This window comes from Prunus avium, chromosome 6, assembly GCF_965620075.1.
Source record: "Prunus avium chromosome 6, drPruAviu1.hap1.1, whole genome shotgun sequence".
Lineage (NCBI taxonomy): Eukaryota > Viridiplantae > Streptophyta > Magnoliopsida > Rosales > Rosaceae > Prunus > Prunus avium.
This window is the reverse complement of record NC_142289.1, coordinates 3,919,297-3,937,127: the sequence shown is the minus strand read 5'-3', so window position 1 is coordinate 3,937,127 and position 17,831 is coordinate 3,919,297. Positions and strand designations below refer to the sequence as shown.

At 38.6% G+C, this 17,831-nt stretch overlaps 3 protein-coding genes across 3 annotated transcripts; 1 reads left to right on the top strand and 2 right to left on the bottom strand.

Annotated features, from left to right (window-relative positions):
* On the top strand, window positions 1-609 carry LOC148293508 (uncharacterized). Its single transcript, XM_088254066.1, has one exon. The coding sequence runs from the start codon at window positions 1-3 to the stop codon at window positions 607-609; it is 609 nt and encodes a 202-aa protein (XP_088110192.1).
* A 5,562-nt stretch (window positions 610-6,171) lies between these two features.
* Window positions 6,172-11,781, bottom strand: LOC110769384 (leucine-rich repeat receptor protein kinase HPCA1-like). Its single transcript, XM_088254455.1, has 19 exons — window positions 11,285-11,781; window positions 10,855-10,981; window positions 10,683-10,754; window positions 10,450-10,524; window positions 10,270-10,341; window positions 10,018-10,179; window positions 9,846-9,920; window positions 9,670-9,741; window positions 9,498-9,569; window positions 9,328-9,396; window positions 9,158-9,232; window positions 8,964-9,035; window positions 8,738-8,872; window positions 8,168-8,649; window positions 7,929-8,078; window positions 7,688-7,827; window positions 7,379-7,598; window positions 7,038-7,273; window positions 6,172-6,945 (listed from the first exon to the last, which is right to left on the bottom strand). The coding sequence occupies exons 1-19, from the start codon at window positions 11,367-11,369 to the stop codon at window positions 6,433-6,435; spliced, it is 2,904 nt and encodes a 967-aa protein (XP_088110581.1). The 5' UTR covers window positions 11,370-11,781; the 3' UTR covers window positions 6,172-6,432.
* A 1,923-nt stretch (window positions 11,782-13,704) lies between these two features.
* On the bottom strand, window positions 13,705-16,656 carry LOC110769390 (leucine-rich repeat receptor protein kinase HPCA1-like). The gene is made up of 14 exons (XM_021973345.2): window positions 16,569-16,656; window positions 16,329-16,452; window positions 16,169-16,240; window positions 15,922-15,996; window positions 15,725-15,796; window positions 15,470-15,631; window positions 15,290-15,364; window positions 15,143-15,214; window positions 14,971-15,042; window positions 14,808-14,876; window positions 14,635-14,709; window positions 14,444-14,515; window positions 14,219-14,353; window positions 13,705-14,123 (listed from the first exon to the last, which is right to left on the bottom strand). Exons 1-14 carry the CDS (start codon window positions 16,654-16,656, stop codon window positions 14,036-14,038), a joined length of 1,251 nt encoding a protein of 416 aa, XP_021829037.2. The 3' UTR covers window positions 13,705-14,035.
* Between the last annotated feature and the right edge of the window lie 1,175 nt (window positions 16,657-17,831).

Below are 17,831 nucleotides of genomic sequence, written 5' to 3'. Positions count from 1 at the left end.
ATGAATATCTTAAGTTGGAATGTCCGAGGTTTGGGGAATCCTCGGACATTTAGAGCTCTCAATGATTTATTGAGAGAGAAAAATCCCCAATTAATTTTCCTTATAGAGACTAAGTGTACCAGTGTGCAGTTGAAAGAGAAGGTGTTGAAATGGGGAATCTATAATTATTTTGATGTAGAAAGAATCGGAAAGGGCGGGGGTCTTGCAATGCTGTGGAGGAAAGAAGTTCAAGTGAGTGTGTTGTCTACATCAGCTGGCCATATAGACTGTTGGGTGAATAATCATCTCATACAACCATTCAGAGTGACTGGATTTTATGGTAACCCTGAAACATCCTTAAGAATTTTCTCTTGGGAATTGCTAAGAAGATTGGCGAGTTCTGGTATAAGCCCTTGGGTTTGCTTGGGTGATTTTAATGAGCTGCTTTCGGAAAGAGATTCAAATGGTGTTAGAAGGAGACCAATGTATCAAATGGAAAATTTCCAAAAGTCTCTAGAGGATAGTGGCCTGAGTGATATCGGTTTTGAAGGTTTTCCTTTCACTTGGTGTTGGAAGAATGGTAATGGGAATGTTCTTTGGGAGAGACTTGATCGAGTTTGTTGGCGCTAAATCTTGAATAGATAGAGATGAGTGCAACTTACAAGTGGGATGGACGATCAAGAGATCGATTGGGTGTTGGATGCCGATTCTTCCTGTCCTTGGATGCTGATCCTGAATAGAAGATAAGCGAAGCTCGTGAGGTCTATGGAACCGGTGTGGAACCAGCCTAAGACCCTCCGATGCTCAAGTAAGATTGTTTTTAAGAGCTCTTGCTGTTGACCATATAGAAGTATAAAAGTCAAGCTGAAAAGTCTTACCCCTGTATTGTAGTGGGAGGGGCATACTTATAGAGGGCATTTAGTATGCTCTTAGCGCTCATTTTCGATGTGGGACTCGTGGGAGGGCCCTATGAGGTTGACACGAGTCCTTAGATATTTCAGGCGGGTGCTTCGAGGTTGATTCTGCAGAATCGGTAGGGGATACCGATTGTAGGCTGTGTTGGGCCCTGTAATGATCTTTTGCTGCTTTGAGACAATATCATCAGTAGCCTATGCCGATTGTCCGAGGCCTTGGGTGCTTGGGCGAGTTTATGAGATCCACGTGTCGTTGTACGAGTGGAGGGTCAGATATGGTACAAACAGAGTTGTTGCAAATGCAGAGTTTAGGCTCATGTGGCACCAAACAAAGGTTCATCACCTGAATAGTACTGTTTCTAATCACAGGCCTGTTCTTTTAACTCTTATTGCCCAAAAGAGTAATGATGATGGAAGTTCAGCAAGGAAGCACAGATTTCAGTTTGAAAAGATGTGGTTGAAAGAAGAGGGATTTGAAGATGTTGTGAGGATTGCTTGGGAACATAGTGGAGCTGATTGCATTTCCGTGAAAGAAAAGATCAATAAGTGTGCCTCTTCTTTTAAAAAATGGGAAAAAGATGTTTTTGGGAGTGTCAAGAACCAATTGAAGGAGTGCAAAGAAGAGCTGGAATTATTGCAATGTATTAATCCTTCGAAACAACAGAGTCAGAGGAAGGAGTTTCTTGAAAGAAAGATTGAAGATCTGCTGGAAAAACAAGAAGTTATGTGGCAGCAGTGGTCAAGGGTGGAGTCGCTGAAAGAAGGGGATAAAAATACAAGTTATTTCCATGAAAAGGCAAAGGAGAGGACAAAGACTAATTTCATAGCATGGGTGTATAATTCAAAGGGGAAATGGTGTACGGACAAAAGATTGGTAACAAAAATTTTTAGTAGTTATTTTCAGTCTCTCTTTGCAAAAACAGGAGGGCATAATATAGAGGTGATCACTAACAAGGTTAGTCCAAAAGTGCCTGATCAGATGAAGCATTTTCTTATTAAGCCTTACAACAAAAATGAGGTTGAGTTTGCTTTGAAGCAAATGCCTCCTTCAAAGGATCATGGAATTGATGGAATGTCTGCTGTTTTTTTCCAGAAATATTGGCACATTCTTGGGGACGAAGTTGCTGAGATATGTCTAAAAATTCTGAATGGGCAGGAAAGTGTGAGAAGCCTGAACAAGACTTTGATAGCTCTCATCCCTAAAGTTGAAAAACTGGAATATGTGACTCAGTACAGGCAAATATCTCTTTGCAATGTGATTTATAAAATTATTTCGAAGGCCATAGCTAACAGATTAAAGTGTGTGCTCCCAATGATTATATCTGAAAGCCAGAGTGCTTTTGTTCCAAAGAGGCAAATTTCAGATAACATTATTCTGGCTTTTGAAACAATCCATGCCATGAAATGTAGAAGGGGGAGAAAAGTCCCAAGGTTTGCTTTGAAGCTAGACATGGCAAAAGCGTATGATAGAGTTGAGTGGAATTTCATTTGTAAAATGATGGAGAAATTGGGTTTCCCTGATGAGTTTATTAAGCTGGTCTTTGAATGTATTTCTACTGTCTCATATTCTTTGATAAGGCATGGAGCTGTGGAAGGTAATATTATCCCACAAAGGGGGATTAGACAAGGAGATCCCTTATCTCCCTATCTTTTTCTCATTTGTGCAGAGGGTTTCTCTACACTTATTAAACAGGTTGAGCTCTCTAGTGATATAAAAGGGATTGAAGTTGCAAGGGGGCCCCCTCCAATTTCTCATTTGTTTTTTTGCAGATGACAGCTTGCTCTTTCTTGAAGCAACACCACAGGCCTGTAGAACCCTTAAGAGGGTGTTCGAGATTTATGAGATGGCAGCAGGGCAACAAATAAATTTGGCTAAGTCTGCAATTGCTTTCAATCCTAACACTCCTGTGCAATTAAGGAATGAGGTGAGTAGCATTTTAGCGATCCCAATTGTTGAGTTTCATGAGAAATATTTGGGATTGCCAACTGTGATTGGTAGGAAAAAGAAGGAGTGCTTTAATGGAATAAAAGAAAGATTGAGAAAGAAGCTTAATGGATGGAAAGAGAAACCACTTTCAAAAGCAGGAAAGGCTTTCCTTATCAAAGCGGTGGCTCAGAGCATTCCAAATTATGCTATGGGAGTCTTTAAACTTCCTGTAACATTCTGCGCAGACCTAAACTCAATGATTTCTAAATTTTGGTGGAAGAACTCAGAATGTAGCAGAGGTATTAGCTGGGCAAAGTGGGTGCATTTGTGTTTGGCAAAAGATGAAGGTGGAATGGGGTTTAGAGACCTGGAATCTTTTAACAAAGCGCTTGTTGCTAAGCAATGCTGGAGACTTCTTACCAATGAACATACAATGATTCATAAGGTGTTAAAAGCGCGATACTTCCCAAAGTGTAATTTCTTGGCAGCGGATAAAGGAAGAGCTTCTTCTTATATTTGGAGGTCTTTGATTTGGGGTCGTGAGTTGCTCTTGAGTGGGTTGAGGAAGGGGATTGGAGATGGACAAGAAACACTAGTCTATGGTGATGCTTGGATTCCTAGACCTAACTCTTTCCGCCCTATTTCCCCTCAAGTATTGGATCAAGAAACTAAAGTAAGTGACTTTATTTTTCCTGTTGGGAATTGGAATGTTGATTTACTAAATTTGTGTTTTCAGGAGGAGGATGTTAAGGCTATTACTTCCATTCCTTTGAGTGTTAATTTTCACAAAGATAGATGGATTTGGCATTATACTACAAATGGAACTTATTCTGTGAAGAGTGGTTATAGGCTGGAGATGTCTAAGAAAAAGGAATGCAGTGGGGTTGTTGCATCTTCTTCGGAACCAAGAATACGATGTGCTTTCTGGAGAAAAGTTTGGTCCCAAGAGGTACCACAAAAACTCTTATATTTTAATTGGAGAGCTATTAAAAATTATCTTCCTTGTAGATCTAATCTGTTGAAAAGAAAGATAATTTCTGATGATGCTTGCCCTATGTGTAATGTGAATTCTGAGACTGTAATTCATGCTTTGTTGAGCTGTCCTAATGCCCAAAAAGTTTGGAAAAAAGTGTTGTTCAGGGAGGTCTTTACAGGGTTACATTTTTCCAACTATGTGGATCTGTTTGAAATTGCCACTATGTATTTTTCGAAGTATGAAATGCACTTGTTTTTATATATCTGCTGGAATCTGTTGCAAAACAGAAATAAAGCTGTTATTGAAGGTCGCTCTAGTGCACAAAATGTGATTTTCAACAAAGCTCTTTTTTTGGCTGATGAATATGAAAGTCTTGTGAAAGGGGAACCTAAGTTAATTGTAGAAAAACCAACCAAATGGTCTCCTCCTCCTGTTGGTAGATTTAAACTGAATCTTGATTCTGCTTTTATTCCCGAAACAGGTGTGAGTGGAATTGGTGCTGTTGTTAGAAATGACAAAGGGGAAGTGATGGCGGCTATGGCCCTTCCTCTTGCTCGGGATGCTGGCTTTTCTCCTTTCTTAATGGAGTCTGATTCACAAGGGGTGGTAAATGATGTAAAGAAGGATGAGGAAGAGTCGTGGGCATCAGACGGACATTTTATTGATGATATTAAGAGGAGTCTACAACATTTTGAAGAAGTTACTATCTCTTTTAGTCCAAGAGGGTGTAACCAAGTAGCTCATTTTCTAGCAAGGCATGCTCTTAATTGTGATACTATGGTAACCTGGATTGAAGAGGTTCCCTTCTGGCTGGAATCAGTTGTAAATGATGATATTGTTGTATCCTCTTAATTTTATCAATGAGTTCTTCTTTCCCAAAAAAAAAAAAAAAAAAAAAACAAAGAAGGTAATAAAGTATTGACCATCAGAGCAATATGCAACAACCACCCTTTGAAAGGGTTAGTGCAAATTGTTTCACAAGATCATCTACATGGTTTGAACGATCCCCCTGCAAGAAACCAAAGCATCACTAATTTATCTTCATCAATGTGTTTCTGTAAACAGATCTAAAAACAAAGAAATTTTAGAGTCATATAGTGAGTGAGTGTAAGTTACCCGGAGAGTGAAAGCCATTGTGAAGGCCGAGAAGGAAGAGAAGAGGAACGAGCATGGAAAGAAAAACCAGACCCAAAACTGCAATCACCAGGCCTCTCCATCTCCGCTTCCCTGAATAAACACCACCCCCACGCCCTCCCTTCATCTCTCTCTCCTCCTAATCCGATTTCATACCCACCAATCTCATCCTCTAATCCCACGATTAAGCAACAATTAGCAACAATTAACAACAGCCCTTCTTCTTCGTCCTCTTCCTCTTGCGCTTCTTCTTGCTGTTGGGTTCTTATTGTTATCAAATGCAAAGCCTCACTCGCAGCCGCATCAACAAGTAAAGCGCTTTTCTTCTTCTGTGGCATGAATCATTCTAATGGCTTTACGGGTTGTTTATGAGCTCACAGTATCTCTGTCTCCCACTGCGATTCAATCAATCTCAAGCCTGGAGGAAGGACAGTACGGCACAGATTGTATTTCCTTCTTTGACACAAACTCTGATTATCTCTCTGCGAAAGGGGTGAAGAAGAAGAGAAAGAGCTTACCGTACACTTAACCTTTTTTTTCCTTTCTTTTTCGTTTTTGGTTTTTTTATTTTTGGGGTTAAATCTTTACCTTCAGTTAATGCTTTGTGTTTGTTATAATTCTTTGGGGTCAGATCCAATTCTCACATCAGTGAGAATATCATTCGTGACTGGACTCTTCCTTTAAAAAGCTAAAAAAAACCCAAATTAAGAATTATTTTTCTCGTGATGTGATCATTGTAATACGCCTTTTTCGTTTTTATTTTATTATCTTTTAATCTTTTTTTTTTTTAGTTCTATTTATGTTTGGTAGTTAAATTCTTTTTGATGACTATGCCATCCACATCTCAGAAAGCCACCAAAAACAGAAAATATAGCAGTTGCCCAATTTTAAAATTTTTAATTATTTTTTTGCTACTTTAAATGTCTTCAATTTTTTTGCTACTTTAAAATTTACCCAACCTAAGATATTGATCTAGTAGTAGTAGAGTTGGCCTTGTATTTGAACTCAATCAATTGGGGAAATTATAGTTTTAATAAAGGAATGACTACTTTTATTCAGACAACTCGAAATGATTGTCAATCATTGATGTGTGCGTGGATAGTTGAGAAAACCCTTTTCATTGTATATATGATATTCTTTAAACAAACTAAACAAACAGAATCCAGATGGTAAAATTTGGGAAAAGCAGCGACTCCTAACACAACACAATTCTGTAGGTGATCATGGTACAAAACTCAAAGTAGTAAAATTTCGATGCCATCATCCAGGTCTTACTAAAACTTCATTGCATCCAATCCGAAAAATAAAAATAAAAATGAACTTCGTAGCATTCGAGTTTGAGGCCCCTAGGAACATTGTAACATAACATACTAAATTTCTATTTGGCAATTGAAATGAAAGACCACTATATATTCTTTTCCTGTATCTACTTACATATATGGATAGAGAAGAGAGGGTACAATTACAAAAGAAGAAATTAACTCTGCTGCAGGCCTTTGCTACTACTTGGGTTCAATCTTCGCCGAAACTGCGTATCCACCACTGTAATCAAAGGCACCAGTGCTGTCATTCACTTCCTTTTTCAGCAAGCCATTGTTGTACGGATGCTTAGGAGCTCCTTTTGATGCTGCAAATTCCGTGGCTGATGAAGATGCAGATGTTGAGTTTGTGTTCATGCCATCATTCTGCAGAATGGTTTCAATAGCCTTCACAAGCTCACTCATTGTGGGGCGGTCTGCAGCTGATTCTTCAACGCATTGCAGGGCCAACTCCAGGAACCTCCCAAACCCAATAAGAGTTCCAGAGTTTCGAATGCTTCGATCCATTAACCCCCTCAAACCATAGTGTTCTTCATCATTCTTGTCCATTATCAATCGTACCTCGCGGACGATGTATTTTCCCTTCTCAATAGGCTGCCTAGCCATTATCAATTCAAGCATCACCACTCCAAAGCTGTATACATCACTCTTCTCAGTTAACTGTTGAGTCATGTAGTATTCAGGATCAAGGTATCCCTGCAAGAACAAAACAGAAACTTAAGAGTAAAAACTCAAGAATGTGTCAATGGGATGAATATATGTTGAAATGCTAATAACGTAAAGCTTACCAGTGTGCCTTTGACCTGAGTTGAGACATGCCCTTTTCCACTGTCAGCTACCAGCTTGGACAAGCCGAAATCTGCAACCTTTGCGGTTAAATGTTCATCTAATAGAATGTTGGTGGACTTGACATCTCTGTGAATTATAGGAGGATTTGCAAGCTCATGTAGGTAAGCTAGTCCTCTTGCCGAGCCAAGAGTGATGTGGAGTCTCCTCTTCCAATCAAGATGAATACCAGATCTCCCTGCAATTCAAATTTAAGCAAAGGTGAAGTTGGTAACTATGTCTATTGCAAACAAGTTATCTCTATGCAATATGAAATAGCTGAGAGTAAAATCTTTCAACTAACCTGACAAGCTTTCCCTGAGTGATCCATTAGGCATAAACTCATAAACCAGCATCTGTTCTCCTTGTTCAAAACAAAATCCCAAAAGGCCAACAACATTTTTGTGATGAACTCGTGAGAGCAACTCGACTTCAGTCTTGAACTCAGGGCCACCCTGCATTGATCCTTGCTGAGCTCTTTTGATTGCCACTACTTGTCCATCAGAAAGCATGCCCCTGTAAACCTATGGAGAACCAACCAAAAGGTTTAAAAAAAAATTCTTTACCTTGAAGCAGAATTTCATATAAGTTACTGAAATACTTGAATATATACCTTCCCGTATCCGCCAGATCCTATCTCATTACTGTCAGAGAAATTATTGGTGCACTTCTTAAGCTCATCATAAGAAAACCATCTTGCTCCCTTTAACTGTGGTGCACCACCACTATCTTTCCCGCTTGGTGCCCAAGAAGCTAGAAGATAGAGAAAAGGAGTGATATAAGCAAACCAACTTCTAATGTCAATGACAGAATTTCAATGTACCCAAGTATAAACAACAAGAATGATTAATTACCGAAAGGTCGGCTTAATCCAATGGCTCTTTCTGCACGTTTCTTTTGCCTAATGGCATATATTCCTACTACCACGAGGCCCAGTACAAGAAATACACAACTAACTGATATCCCAATAATAACACCAGTGCTCATAGAACTTTTATTCTTGCCTGAAACAATTTCAGGTTTTTATTGTCAGTTTAATCAATCTTCTAATGCAGGGAAATTGTATACGAAGTAACGATGCAATTTAAATTACCTGGAAAAGTATAAGGAATTGGATTAAATAAATAGGGTCCAAATCCAAACTCCTTTGGTGGCTTGTAAGTTTGGTTGCTCAAATCAAAACCAATCCTTATAATGTCTGACCTATTAAAATATTTTCCTGTTGGTGGAAAGAGTGCCAGCTGTATTTGAAGATGGTCATTAATGTCGAAGAAAGGTTTTTCAAGAGAAACTGAACCAGGAGGGAGGCGAAGTTGATCCAACAGGCTTCTTTCTAGTGAGTGAAACGTATTCACATTAGACAATTCCCTGAAAGAGGGTGCTCTGAAATCCAATGTTCCTTCAAATGGATATGCACATTGGCAACTCTGAGGGCTGAGCTTCTGATCCTCAGGGCATGTAATGCCTCCACAATTCGAGCTAGTAGTATATGTTTGTGTATTTTGTTGCGGAAGCTGACAGTACCGAATTGAGCTAGTTGCACTTGCACTGGTGCACACTGGGTTCCCTACAAGTCTGTAATATGTAAAAGTGACAACTAAGAATGGTGTTTTAAAATACACAACCATAGAAAATCAAGATCAAGGCCCATGAACTGCCTCACATTAATGTATGTTTGTATTCATCACCCAGAGTTATTTTACGAATCTGATTGTTCTGCAGATCAACAAGCTGCAGTTCTGAACTGATGCTATCACCCAAGTTGAATGTATCGTTAAACGCATTGTTTTTCAGTTTCCTGTCAAGAGTCAGAAGAAAAGATGAATGACAAGTTTCCCAAAATTACAGTCAAAACTTGATGCTTTCTTCAGTATTCTTCTTATACTTACACTTGCTGCAATGATGTGATGCTGAACATATTCTCTGGCACAGCCCCATGAAGTGCTCCGAATTCTAAAACGCTGGGTTCCATGACAGTAGAGAATTTCAACAAAATATTACGATAAAGCTTTCGGGGTGTCTTTTTCCAGGACTCATTAAAAAGATACTAAGACATTTTTTATGTAACCTCCTAAGGACTTACATGGTGGTGATTGAGAGTAAGTTTGAGAACCAACTTGGAGCTTCTGATGGATCAAATGAGTTGTTACTCAGGTCACTGAAGTAAAATCATTAGCATTTATCAGTACAACAAAAGAACAACTTGGAGGAAACTTGGAACTTGAAATGACAGCTCCATGCCATCTTACTCACACATAATGGAGGGAACTCATTCCATTTAAGTCAGGTAAAGGGCCTGTCAAATTGTTGTAAGCCAAATTTCTGGAAGAGAACATAAAATCATGTGAAAGATTATTAACCATAATTAAGATTAAGGTAACACCACATTAGAGTATCCTCTTAGTTAGAGAATTGCTACTCACAGTTCATTGACTTTTGTTAGATTGCTGATATTTGAGGGGACTGTTCCCGTCAGAGCATTTCTATCAAGCCGGCTGTTGCAAACGAGAAGGTTTCGAGTCCCATAAGTGTCAAGAAGTAGATGCTAATATGTGGAAGAATAACAAAATCAAGCTGTTTTTTTTTTTTACTCACAGAACCTCAAGAGTCTGAACGAGTGCTACTGTTGATGGAATCTCCCCAGTAAATTTATTTCCATTAAACAAACTGCAGTTCAAGTATGACAAGCAGTTAGATGAATAAAAATATAGAACATAAACTGATAGATGGCATCATGCCAAATTAAAAAATGATCGATGGGATCAACTTACACGTGTATCAGTACCATCTCAGAGCTGAAAAGTTTGGGTGGAATGGTACCTGAAAGCTGGTTCTGGTTGAAATGGCTGCATGTCCATATTATCAGTTTAATGTTTATGATGGCATAATCCCTACTAGAATTTCATTTTTTCACAATGGAGGGAGTTTGGGAAATGGACTCACAAGTGTTTAGCCTTCAGTAGTTTGTCTAAGCCTGAGGTAACGGGGGTTGAAATTGGTAGAGTTCCAGTCAACTGATTGTCTGCCAGGTCCAACCAGAAAAGTTTGGAGAGTTTACCCAAAGTAGGAGGTATTTTACCAGTGAATTTATTCGTATTCAGAGCCCTGAAAAGAACAAAAGAATTATATAAAGTTGGGAAAGAAATAACTTAGAATGGTTTGCACTAACAGTAGGCCTATCAATTCAATTCTTACAAGAAAGTTAGCTCTCCAAGATTGCCCAATTCATCTGGAATATTGCCACTGAAGCCGCAGCCAGCTAAGATCCTAAAAGATGAAAGGAGTGTTGTATACTTATCCAATGTAAAAACTTGTATTGCATATACAAAGTTCAAAAGGTGCAAATATGAAAATTGCTTGCTAATATGTTCTTACAGGATATTTAACTTGCTCAGATCTCCTAATCCCGGAGAGAGAGAACCTGTGAGGCCACGGTTGAACGAAAGGTCCCTGCAATCAAGATTGAGTGACAACAAAATAACTGGTACTGCAAAAGAAATATGTTTTATGCATATGTTTACATACTGAATCTGTTGCATTGCATCTCGGTTCAATTCATAATGTGCTGCAAACATAATGCTGGTACAAAGAGGAGCAATTATACTCACAAGGATCTTAATTCAGAGAGTCCCCCAATATCGCCTTGAATTTGTCCTTTCATGTTCATTGCTGATAATCCCCTGCACATAAAAAAGTGCAAGGTTGAAAATTTGTGCAAGAAAGTAAGTCACCAATGCCCTACAAGGATCGCATGAAAATTCAAAGATGAACAATGCTCACAATGCGGTCACCCTCGAATTGTTGCAGGTGACTCCTTCCCATTTCATTCCACAGGGATCATTTGACTTGTCGTTCCAGCTGGGTGGAAGATTCTTCCATGCCTCCTTCAAGGACATGAAAACAGCAGCTGGACCAACAGACTTACAAATCAATCTACTACCTTAACACAAAGTTTGTACACACATATGTGCAGGATGTTCAACTTACAATCAAAATTTAGCCAAAACATTAAGAAAAGCTTGCATTAAACACAAACTAAATGGACTAATTACCAAGTTTGCATGCAAAAACATGAGAAACAGGAGGATCAACATGATATTGCAAAGTCTTTCGCATATCTAGGCCAAAGCTCAAACTACCAAAACCCCAATTTCCCATTAAATAGGAAATCAATAAATGGACAAATAAATATTGATAATTGAGACCATACCATCATCGGGGTTTGTTTCAGGAAAGATCACATGAATCCCAGCAGAGCAGAAAGCCAGAAAGAGCAGCAACCGCATGGTTGCCATGGTGGTGAAGGAGCAAGCAAATCAAGAAAACTGGTGTCTCTGTGAGGCTGATCAGCTAGTAAGCAGAGGTCAAAAAAAGCACATTTCTATTTAACCCCAGATGGTCAAAAAAGCATTTTGCAAAGACTTCACTCCACGTAGACACACCCTTCAATTCAATTCCTTCCACTCTACCAACTACACCACTTGAAGATTTTTATTTAATGAGTCCTTGACAGCATGCATGCATGTATGTACATGCGCATGTACATGTTCCCACCAATTCAGAACAAGTTTTGCTTTGAAAGCTTGATTTGGTAAGTTGGGTTTTTTCAACTGTCTTCAAAAAATACTTGCAGGCACAGAGAGAGAGAGAGAGAGAGAGAGATGGAGAGAGAGAACAGAAAAAGATTTGGGATGGCCCTTTTGAGCTTCTTTTAAATGATTAAGCCTTGTCAACCTTCGGCCTTAACAATAAGCACCTTCCAAAACCCACCAACCGAAATCATCACACAAAGTCCAAAAAAACATCATCATCTTTCCTCTATCAAAATCATCTTATTGATATAATTTACGCCTAAAAGTCTCCACTTTTCAATCAATTTTTAATTAATTAATTAAGTTCCAACTTGCATTGATATAATTTAATTAGGTCATTTAATGGGTACAGTTGGCTTTTGGTGAAAATGGGTCCCACAAGCTGACATGAAAATCAAGGCTCTTGGGTAGCCTAACTCCTTATAAGCCCTTGCTAGGTTTCTCAACTTTCCAATGTGGGACCCTTGCTAGGTTTCTCAACTTTCCAATGTGGGACTCTTTACCTTCACATTCTCACGCGCCCCCACACGTGTGGCGAATTTTCAAGCCTAACACGTGGACAACACATATTGGGTGACGTGGAGCACGTGTGGCCGTTAGGCTTTCACACGTGGGCTAACCTGCTATGATACTATGAAGGAGGTTGAGGTTCCATCCCAAAACCAATTGACAATGAAAGGAGTAGCCCAACTCCTTATAAGCCCTTGCTAAATTTCTCAACTTTCCAATGTGGGACTCTTTACCTTCACATTCTCACACAATTCATAGTATGATCCACTTTCATGTTGAATGGATGAAAAGGTTTTCATTTTCGTAAGAAGTGGATAAAGACAAGACCTTTGTAACTCAATGTTTTGCCTCACTAGGTGGTTGGCGGTAGGGTCTTTTCCTTTGTTTTACTTGGTATTCAAGCATTTAATTTAAGATGAGATCCACTTGATGATTGTTTTCACAAAACAAAAATTTAATTCAAACAGTCAACTTCTATGGTACGACTGTTTCTAAATACAACCAAGTTTATTCTACAAAAGATAAAGTATATTTTTTGTGCCAAGGGGTCAAAGGTTAATAAACAAACGAGCCACAAATCGCTGTCTAGCCATACCAATAAGAATCTCGATTGAAGTTTTATCAGTTCCATAAAAAAATATGAGCTACATGAATCAAAGACTTAATATCCGGTAACTCAATTGATTAAGAGCATTTAGATTTAAACCCGAGATTTTGTGTTAGATTCTCTCCTTCCCAGGGGACACATTGGGACAAATTCTACTTCAGTTTGGATGGAAAAGAATCCTTTGTATCCCAAAGCAAACGTAGCCTGGCCTACATCTGGCACACCTGAAATTATAGTAGCAAAACCAACCATGAACAATAATTATGGTATCTTACAGCTTCTCCAATTCCAATTGCTGAATTCAGTATCCTTCCTTTCCTACTGCCTTCAATAGTGAGTTTGACCTAATTATCTTTGAGAGGGCAATCCCAAAGCTAATAGAATGTTATGAATCCTATGAAACAATTCAATTGGGTATCTCCTTAAGTTGTATCGAGGCATTTTCAGATAAAATTTTTACACATTAATTCAGCCCGTGTGTAACTTGAAGATAACATCCATACAACATGAAAGGCCGAAGTGAAGATGGACATATTTAAAAATATATATATTAAAAAATAAAAGATTAATGGATTTAATGTGGCTGTCGCTACTGTTGGAGGGGATTTAGAGTTGACATATTTTTATGACTGTACAATGCCATGTATGACAGGACATATTTTTATGTTGAAGATAATATCCATATAACATGAAAGTCCGAAGATGACATATTAAAAAAATAAAAAAATTAATGGATTTAATATGGCTGTCAGCCTGTCCCTACAGTTGGAGGGGATTTAGAGTTGACATAATTTTATGACTGTACAATGCTCATGTACGACAGGACATATTTGCATGTGGGTTGATTTCGTTTCTTGAGGGTTCACGCTTCATTCATGGCGTTGAAGACGAAAGACAGAGACTAGCAGAGAGAATGTGTCAAAATAAACAACATATAATGATCAAAACCACACAATCTCAATTAAGGGGGATGGGAACACAAAATCTTGACTTTTTAAAAGTTAGGCAGTTGGCCTGAGGCATGCGGAACTTTTCAAAGCACGATTTCATGACATTGGCTTGTTTGATAGAAGAAGCTTCACCAAATAAAATCTGATCACGTGTAAAGAAAGAACAAATGGGATATCAAGGAGAGAGAATGATTCTCCATTTTTACAATGTTGACTTGACTTCGAAGAACTTAGATGAATACAGGCATCCCCACTTTTGCACCATTTTCCACAAGTTGGCTAAAAGCTCTCATCTTGACCATTTAAGATTTTGTAGTTTGATGGGGAGGCTGACAGAAAGTAGCATTTGATGCACCAGAACTGCTGCTGCAAACCGGGTTCCCGAAAAGTCTGCAACATGTAAAAGTGACACCCAAGAGTGATGGTGAGGGGAAAATACACAATTATCATAGGAAATCAAGATCAAGGCCCATCAACTATCTCACATTAATGTATTTTTGTATTCATAACCCAGACTTATTCTGGAAATCTGATTGTTCTGCAGATCAACAAGCTGCAGTTGTGGGTTGATGCTATCGCCCATGTTCAACGTATCGTTAAACGCATTGTATTTGAGCTTCCTGTCAAGAGTTAAAAAAAATGATCAGTTTCATAAATTTACAGTAAAAACTTTGATGCATATATTCTTGAGTGTTCTCCCTGGAACTTACACTAGTTGTAAATTTGGAAGGCTGAAAAGCTTCTCTGGCACAACCCCTTGAAGTGATCCATATTCTATGGCTCTGTGTGCCATAAAAGGAGAGAAGTTCAACAAAGGATTTCAAATAAAGTTTTCAAAGTTTACTTTTCTTAGACTTGTGAAGAGATACAAAGACTTTTATACAACCTCCTGAGAACTTACAAAGTGGTGAGTGAGGGTAAGGTTGAGAACCAAAGTGGAGCTTCTGATGGGTCAAATGAGTTGTTGCTAAGGTCTCTGAGAGTAAAACATTAGGATTTGTCAGTACAACAGAAAAACAAACAATTTGCAGGAATATTGGAACTAGAAATGATAGCTCCATGTCTTCTACTCACACATAATTAAGGGAATTCATTCCACTTAAGTCAGGTAGAGGGCCTGACAAGTAGTTGTGCGCCAAATTTCTGGAAGAGAATATGTAAACCATGAAAAATCTGATTAACAACCAACAAGATGATGGTTAAATAGAACAGTAGAGTCTGCAAAATTGATACTCACAATTCGTTGACATTTGTAAGGTAGTTAAGATTTGAGGGGACACTTCCAGCCAGAGTATTTGTATCAAGCCGACTGTTGCAAACAGGATTGTCTTGAGTCCAATTGTTGTCAAGAAGCATATACTTAGAAGTGGAAAATAAAACAAAGAAATTCAAGATTTGGTTTTACTTACAGAACCTCAAGAGTCTTAATAAGTCCTAATGTTGCTGGAATAGTACCAGTAAACCTATTTCTGTCAAGCAACCTGCAAGCAAAGAACGAAAATCAGTTAGACAAAATAAAAATAGAGAGCATAAACTAGTTGATGGGATCAACTTACAAGTGTATCAGTGCCATCTTAGAGCTGAAAAGTTTGGCCGGTATGAAACCTGAAAGCTGGTTCTTGTTCAAATGGCTGCATGTTCATAAAATCATTTTAGTGCTTATACAGTGGCATAATCCCTATCAAAATTTTACTTTTTCACAATGGAGAAGAGTTGGGATATGGATAATTGCTCACAAGTGTTTAGCCTTCAACAGGAGGTCTAAGCCAGGGGAATGGTAGGTCGAAATTGGAATTGTTCCAGTCAACTGATTGTCTGCCAGGTCCAGCCAGTAGAGTTTGGAGAGTTTGCCCAAAGAAGGAGGTATGGCACCAGAAAAGTTATTTGAATTCAGAGCCCTGAGAAGGACCAAAGATTTACATAAAGTTGGGAAAAGAAAAAACTCATATTGACTTGATGCACTAAAAGCATGATTACTAATATTTTCTTACAAGAAGGATAGCTCTGCAAGATTGCCTAATTCATCTGGAATTTCTCCATTGAAGCTGCAACCAGCTAGGATCCTAAAAGACGAAAAGTGTCATGAATTCTCATTCAATATATATAAAAAATAAAAAATGTATGTTGCATTTTGCATATACAATGCTCAAATTGGAAATATGAAAATTGCTTGCTCATTTGTTCTTACAGGATACTTAAATTTTTCATATTCCCTAATCTTGGAGAGAGAGGACCTGTGAGGCCAGGGTTGAAGGAAAGGTCCCTGCACAGTGTGAGTGTTTCAGCTTCAAAAATCAAACATTAAGATATCAAAATAACTGACAATTCAAAAGAAATATGTTTCAAGTGTATGCTTTACATATTTTAAAACTCACTTCAAATTGGCAGTATTCTGCAAATATAATGCTGCTAAAAAGAGGACAAATCATACTCACAAGGATCTTAATTCAGTGAGTCCACTAAGGTCACCATAAAGTTTCCCCTTGAGGCTCCTGTTTGATAATCCCCTGCACATAAAAGTAAAAATCTATAGTAAGGGAAGAAAGTGATATCATTGCCCTTTAACTACAAAGATAGATCAACAGCAGCACTCACAGTCTAGACACCCTTGCATTGTTGCAGGTGACTCCCTCCCACCGGGAATCACAGGGATCATTTGACTTGTCCCAACTGGGTGGCGTATTTTGCCACGAATTCTTCAAGGATAGGAGCACAACAGCTGGATCGACACGCTTATAAATCAATCAAACTACCCTTAAGAGAGCTTTTAGGCATATATGTGCAGAATGTTCATTTTTCAATTAACATAAAAGAGGAGATCATGCAAGAACATACCATCATTGGGGTCTGTGACAGAGGAGATCATGCAAATCCCTGCAGAATAGAAGATAGCCAGAAAGAGAAGCATTCGCATGGTTGCCATGGTCAGGATGTCAAAGGCACTCAGCAAAGATTTGGTTTCTTTCTCTTCACCCTTCTTCTTCTATGTATATAACAACCGCAGGGTGCAGCCCTTGACTTTTTTGACTTCTACTGAATGAGGACTGAGTTGCATGCATGCATTGGCAAAAACAAAGTCCCCTTCCCAGTAATTTAATTAACAATGCTTTTCTTTCTAAACAAGGAAGCCGCTTTAGTCGATTCATTTTATATAAACAATGTGGACTATCTAGTGATTTTACCGTCTCCACCGCCTGCCCGGGCATTCCAAATTTCCATTGAATTGGTACAAACAGAAGCTCCAAGAAACCTTATCTGCCTCTTGGAAATTAAATTTGGTTATCTTCAACCAATCAGCCACATTTAGTGAATAATTTGTTTGATGGATTCAATGATGGTGACAGCTAGCTAGTTCATGTGACAGATGTTTCATGATCTCTTTACACATTTGAATTTATGTGTTTAAACTTCAAAGACTCTAAAATCCCTTCGTTAGAGAAAACCTGATGTCACCACTGCGGGAGCCAAATTAAATCAAAACCCTAGGTCAGATAATTCCTTCCATTTTGGAATTATTTGACCTAATTTGGAATTATTCAATCTAATTGGGAGTTACTCAATTTAATTGGGGGATATCCAATTAAATTGAGGATTACCTAATTAAGTTGAAAACTGATTTGATTCCTACCACATTTCCCAATTAAATGAGGAGTTACCTAATCAGATTGGGAATTGATTGGATACCTACCACAATTAGGGATTTGATTTAAATCCCTAAATACACCAACCTCACCAACCTCATCGAGGCCCCCTATAAATACTTGGCTACGCACAAGGATTGAGGTACGTCAGAATTACTGCTAAAACTCTATAGAGATTTTCCCCTCACAAACCCTAGCCACCTCCTCTCTCTCTCTCTTTTACATAAGGCTCCGGCTGCCCGGTTTACTCCATAAACATATCTCCGTACCCTATTAGCATAAGAGGGCCTTTGGCCAACACCTCCCGGGTGTGGTCCTCTTATTTGTTCTATTTTGCAGGGAGAAAGAGGCGGCAAAGAAGAAAAGGGAATCTTTCCAATCGAATATTCTCGTGGGGAATTTGCTCCCACAAATTGGTGCTTTCATTGAGAGCGCGAAATAATACTCAAAGCGTCCT

What these genes read in the sequence shown, in the direction of transcription:
- LOC148293508 (XM_088254066.1), top strand. Translation starts at nt 1, where the DNA reads ATGAATATCTTAAGTTGGAATGTCCGAGGTTTGGGGAATCCTCGGACA.
- LOC110769390 (XM_021973345.2), bottom strand. Translation starts at nt 16,656, where the DNA reads ATGGCAACCATGCGAATGCTTCTCTTTCTGGCTATCTTCTATTCTGCA. An exon ending in TGTCACAGACCCCAATGATG is followed by an intron (nt 16,453 to 16,568) that starts GTATGTTCTTGC and finishes GTGTCGATCCAG; the next exon opens with CTGTTGTGCTCCTATCCTTG. An exon ending in ATGAAAAATTTAAGTATCCT is followed by an intron (nt 15,797 to 15,921) that starts GTAAGAACAAAT and finishes TTCGTCTTTTAG; the next exon opens with GATCCTAGCTGGTTGCAGCT.
- LOC110769384 (XM_088254455.1), bottom strand. Translation starts at nt 11,369, where the DNA reads ATGGCAACCATGCGGTTGCTGCTCTTTCTGGCTTTCTGCTCTGCTGGG. An exon ending in CTGAGCAAGTTAAATATCCT is followed by an intron (nt 10,342 to 10,449) that starts GTAAGAACATAT and finishes TTCATCTTTTAG; the next exon opens with GATCTTAGCTGGCTGCGGCT. An exon ending in ATGAGTTCCCTCCATTATGT is followed by an intron (nt 9,233 to 9,327) that starts GTGAGTAAGATG and finishes ATTTTACTTCAG; the next exon opens with TGACCTGAGTAACAACTCAT.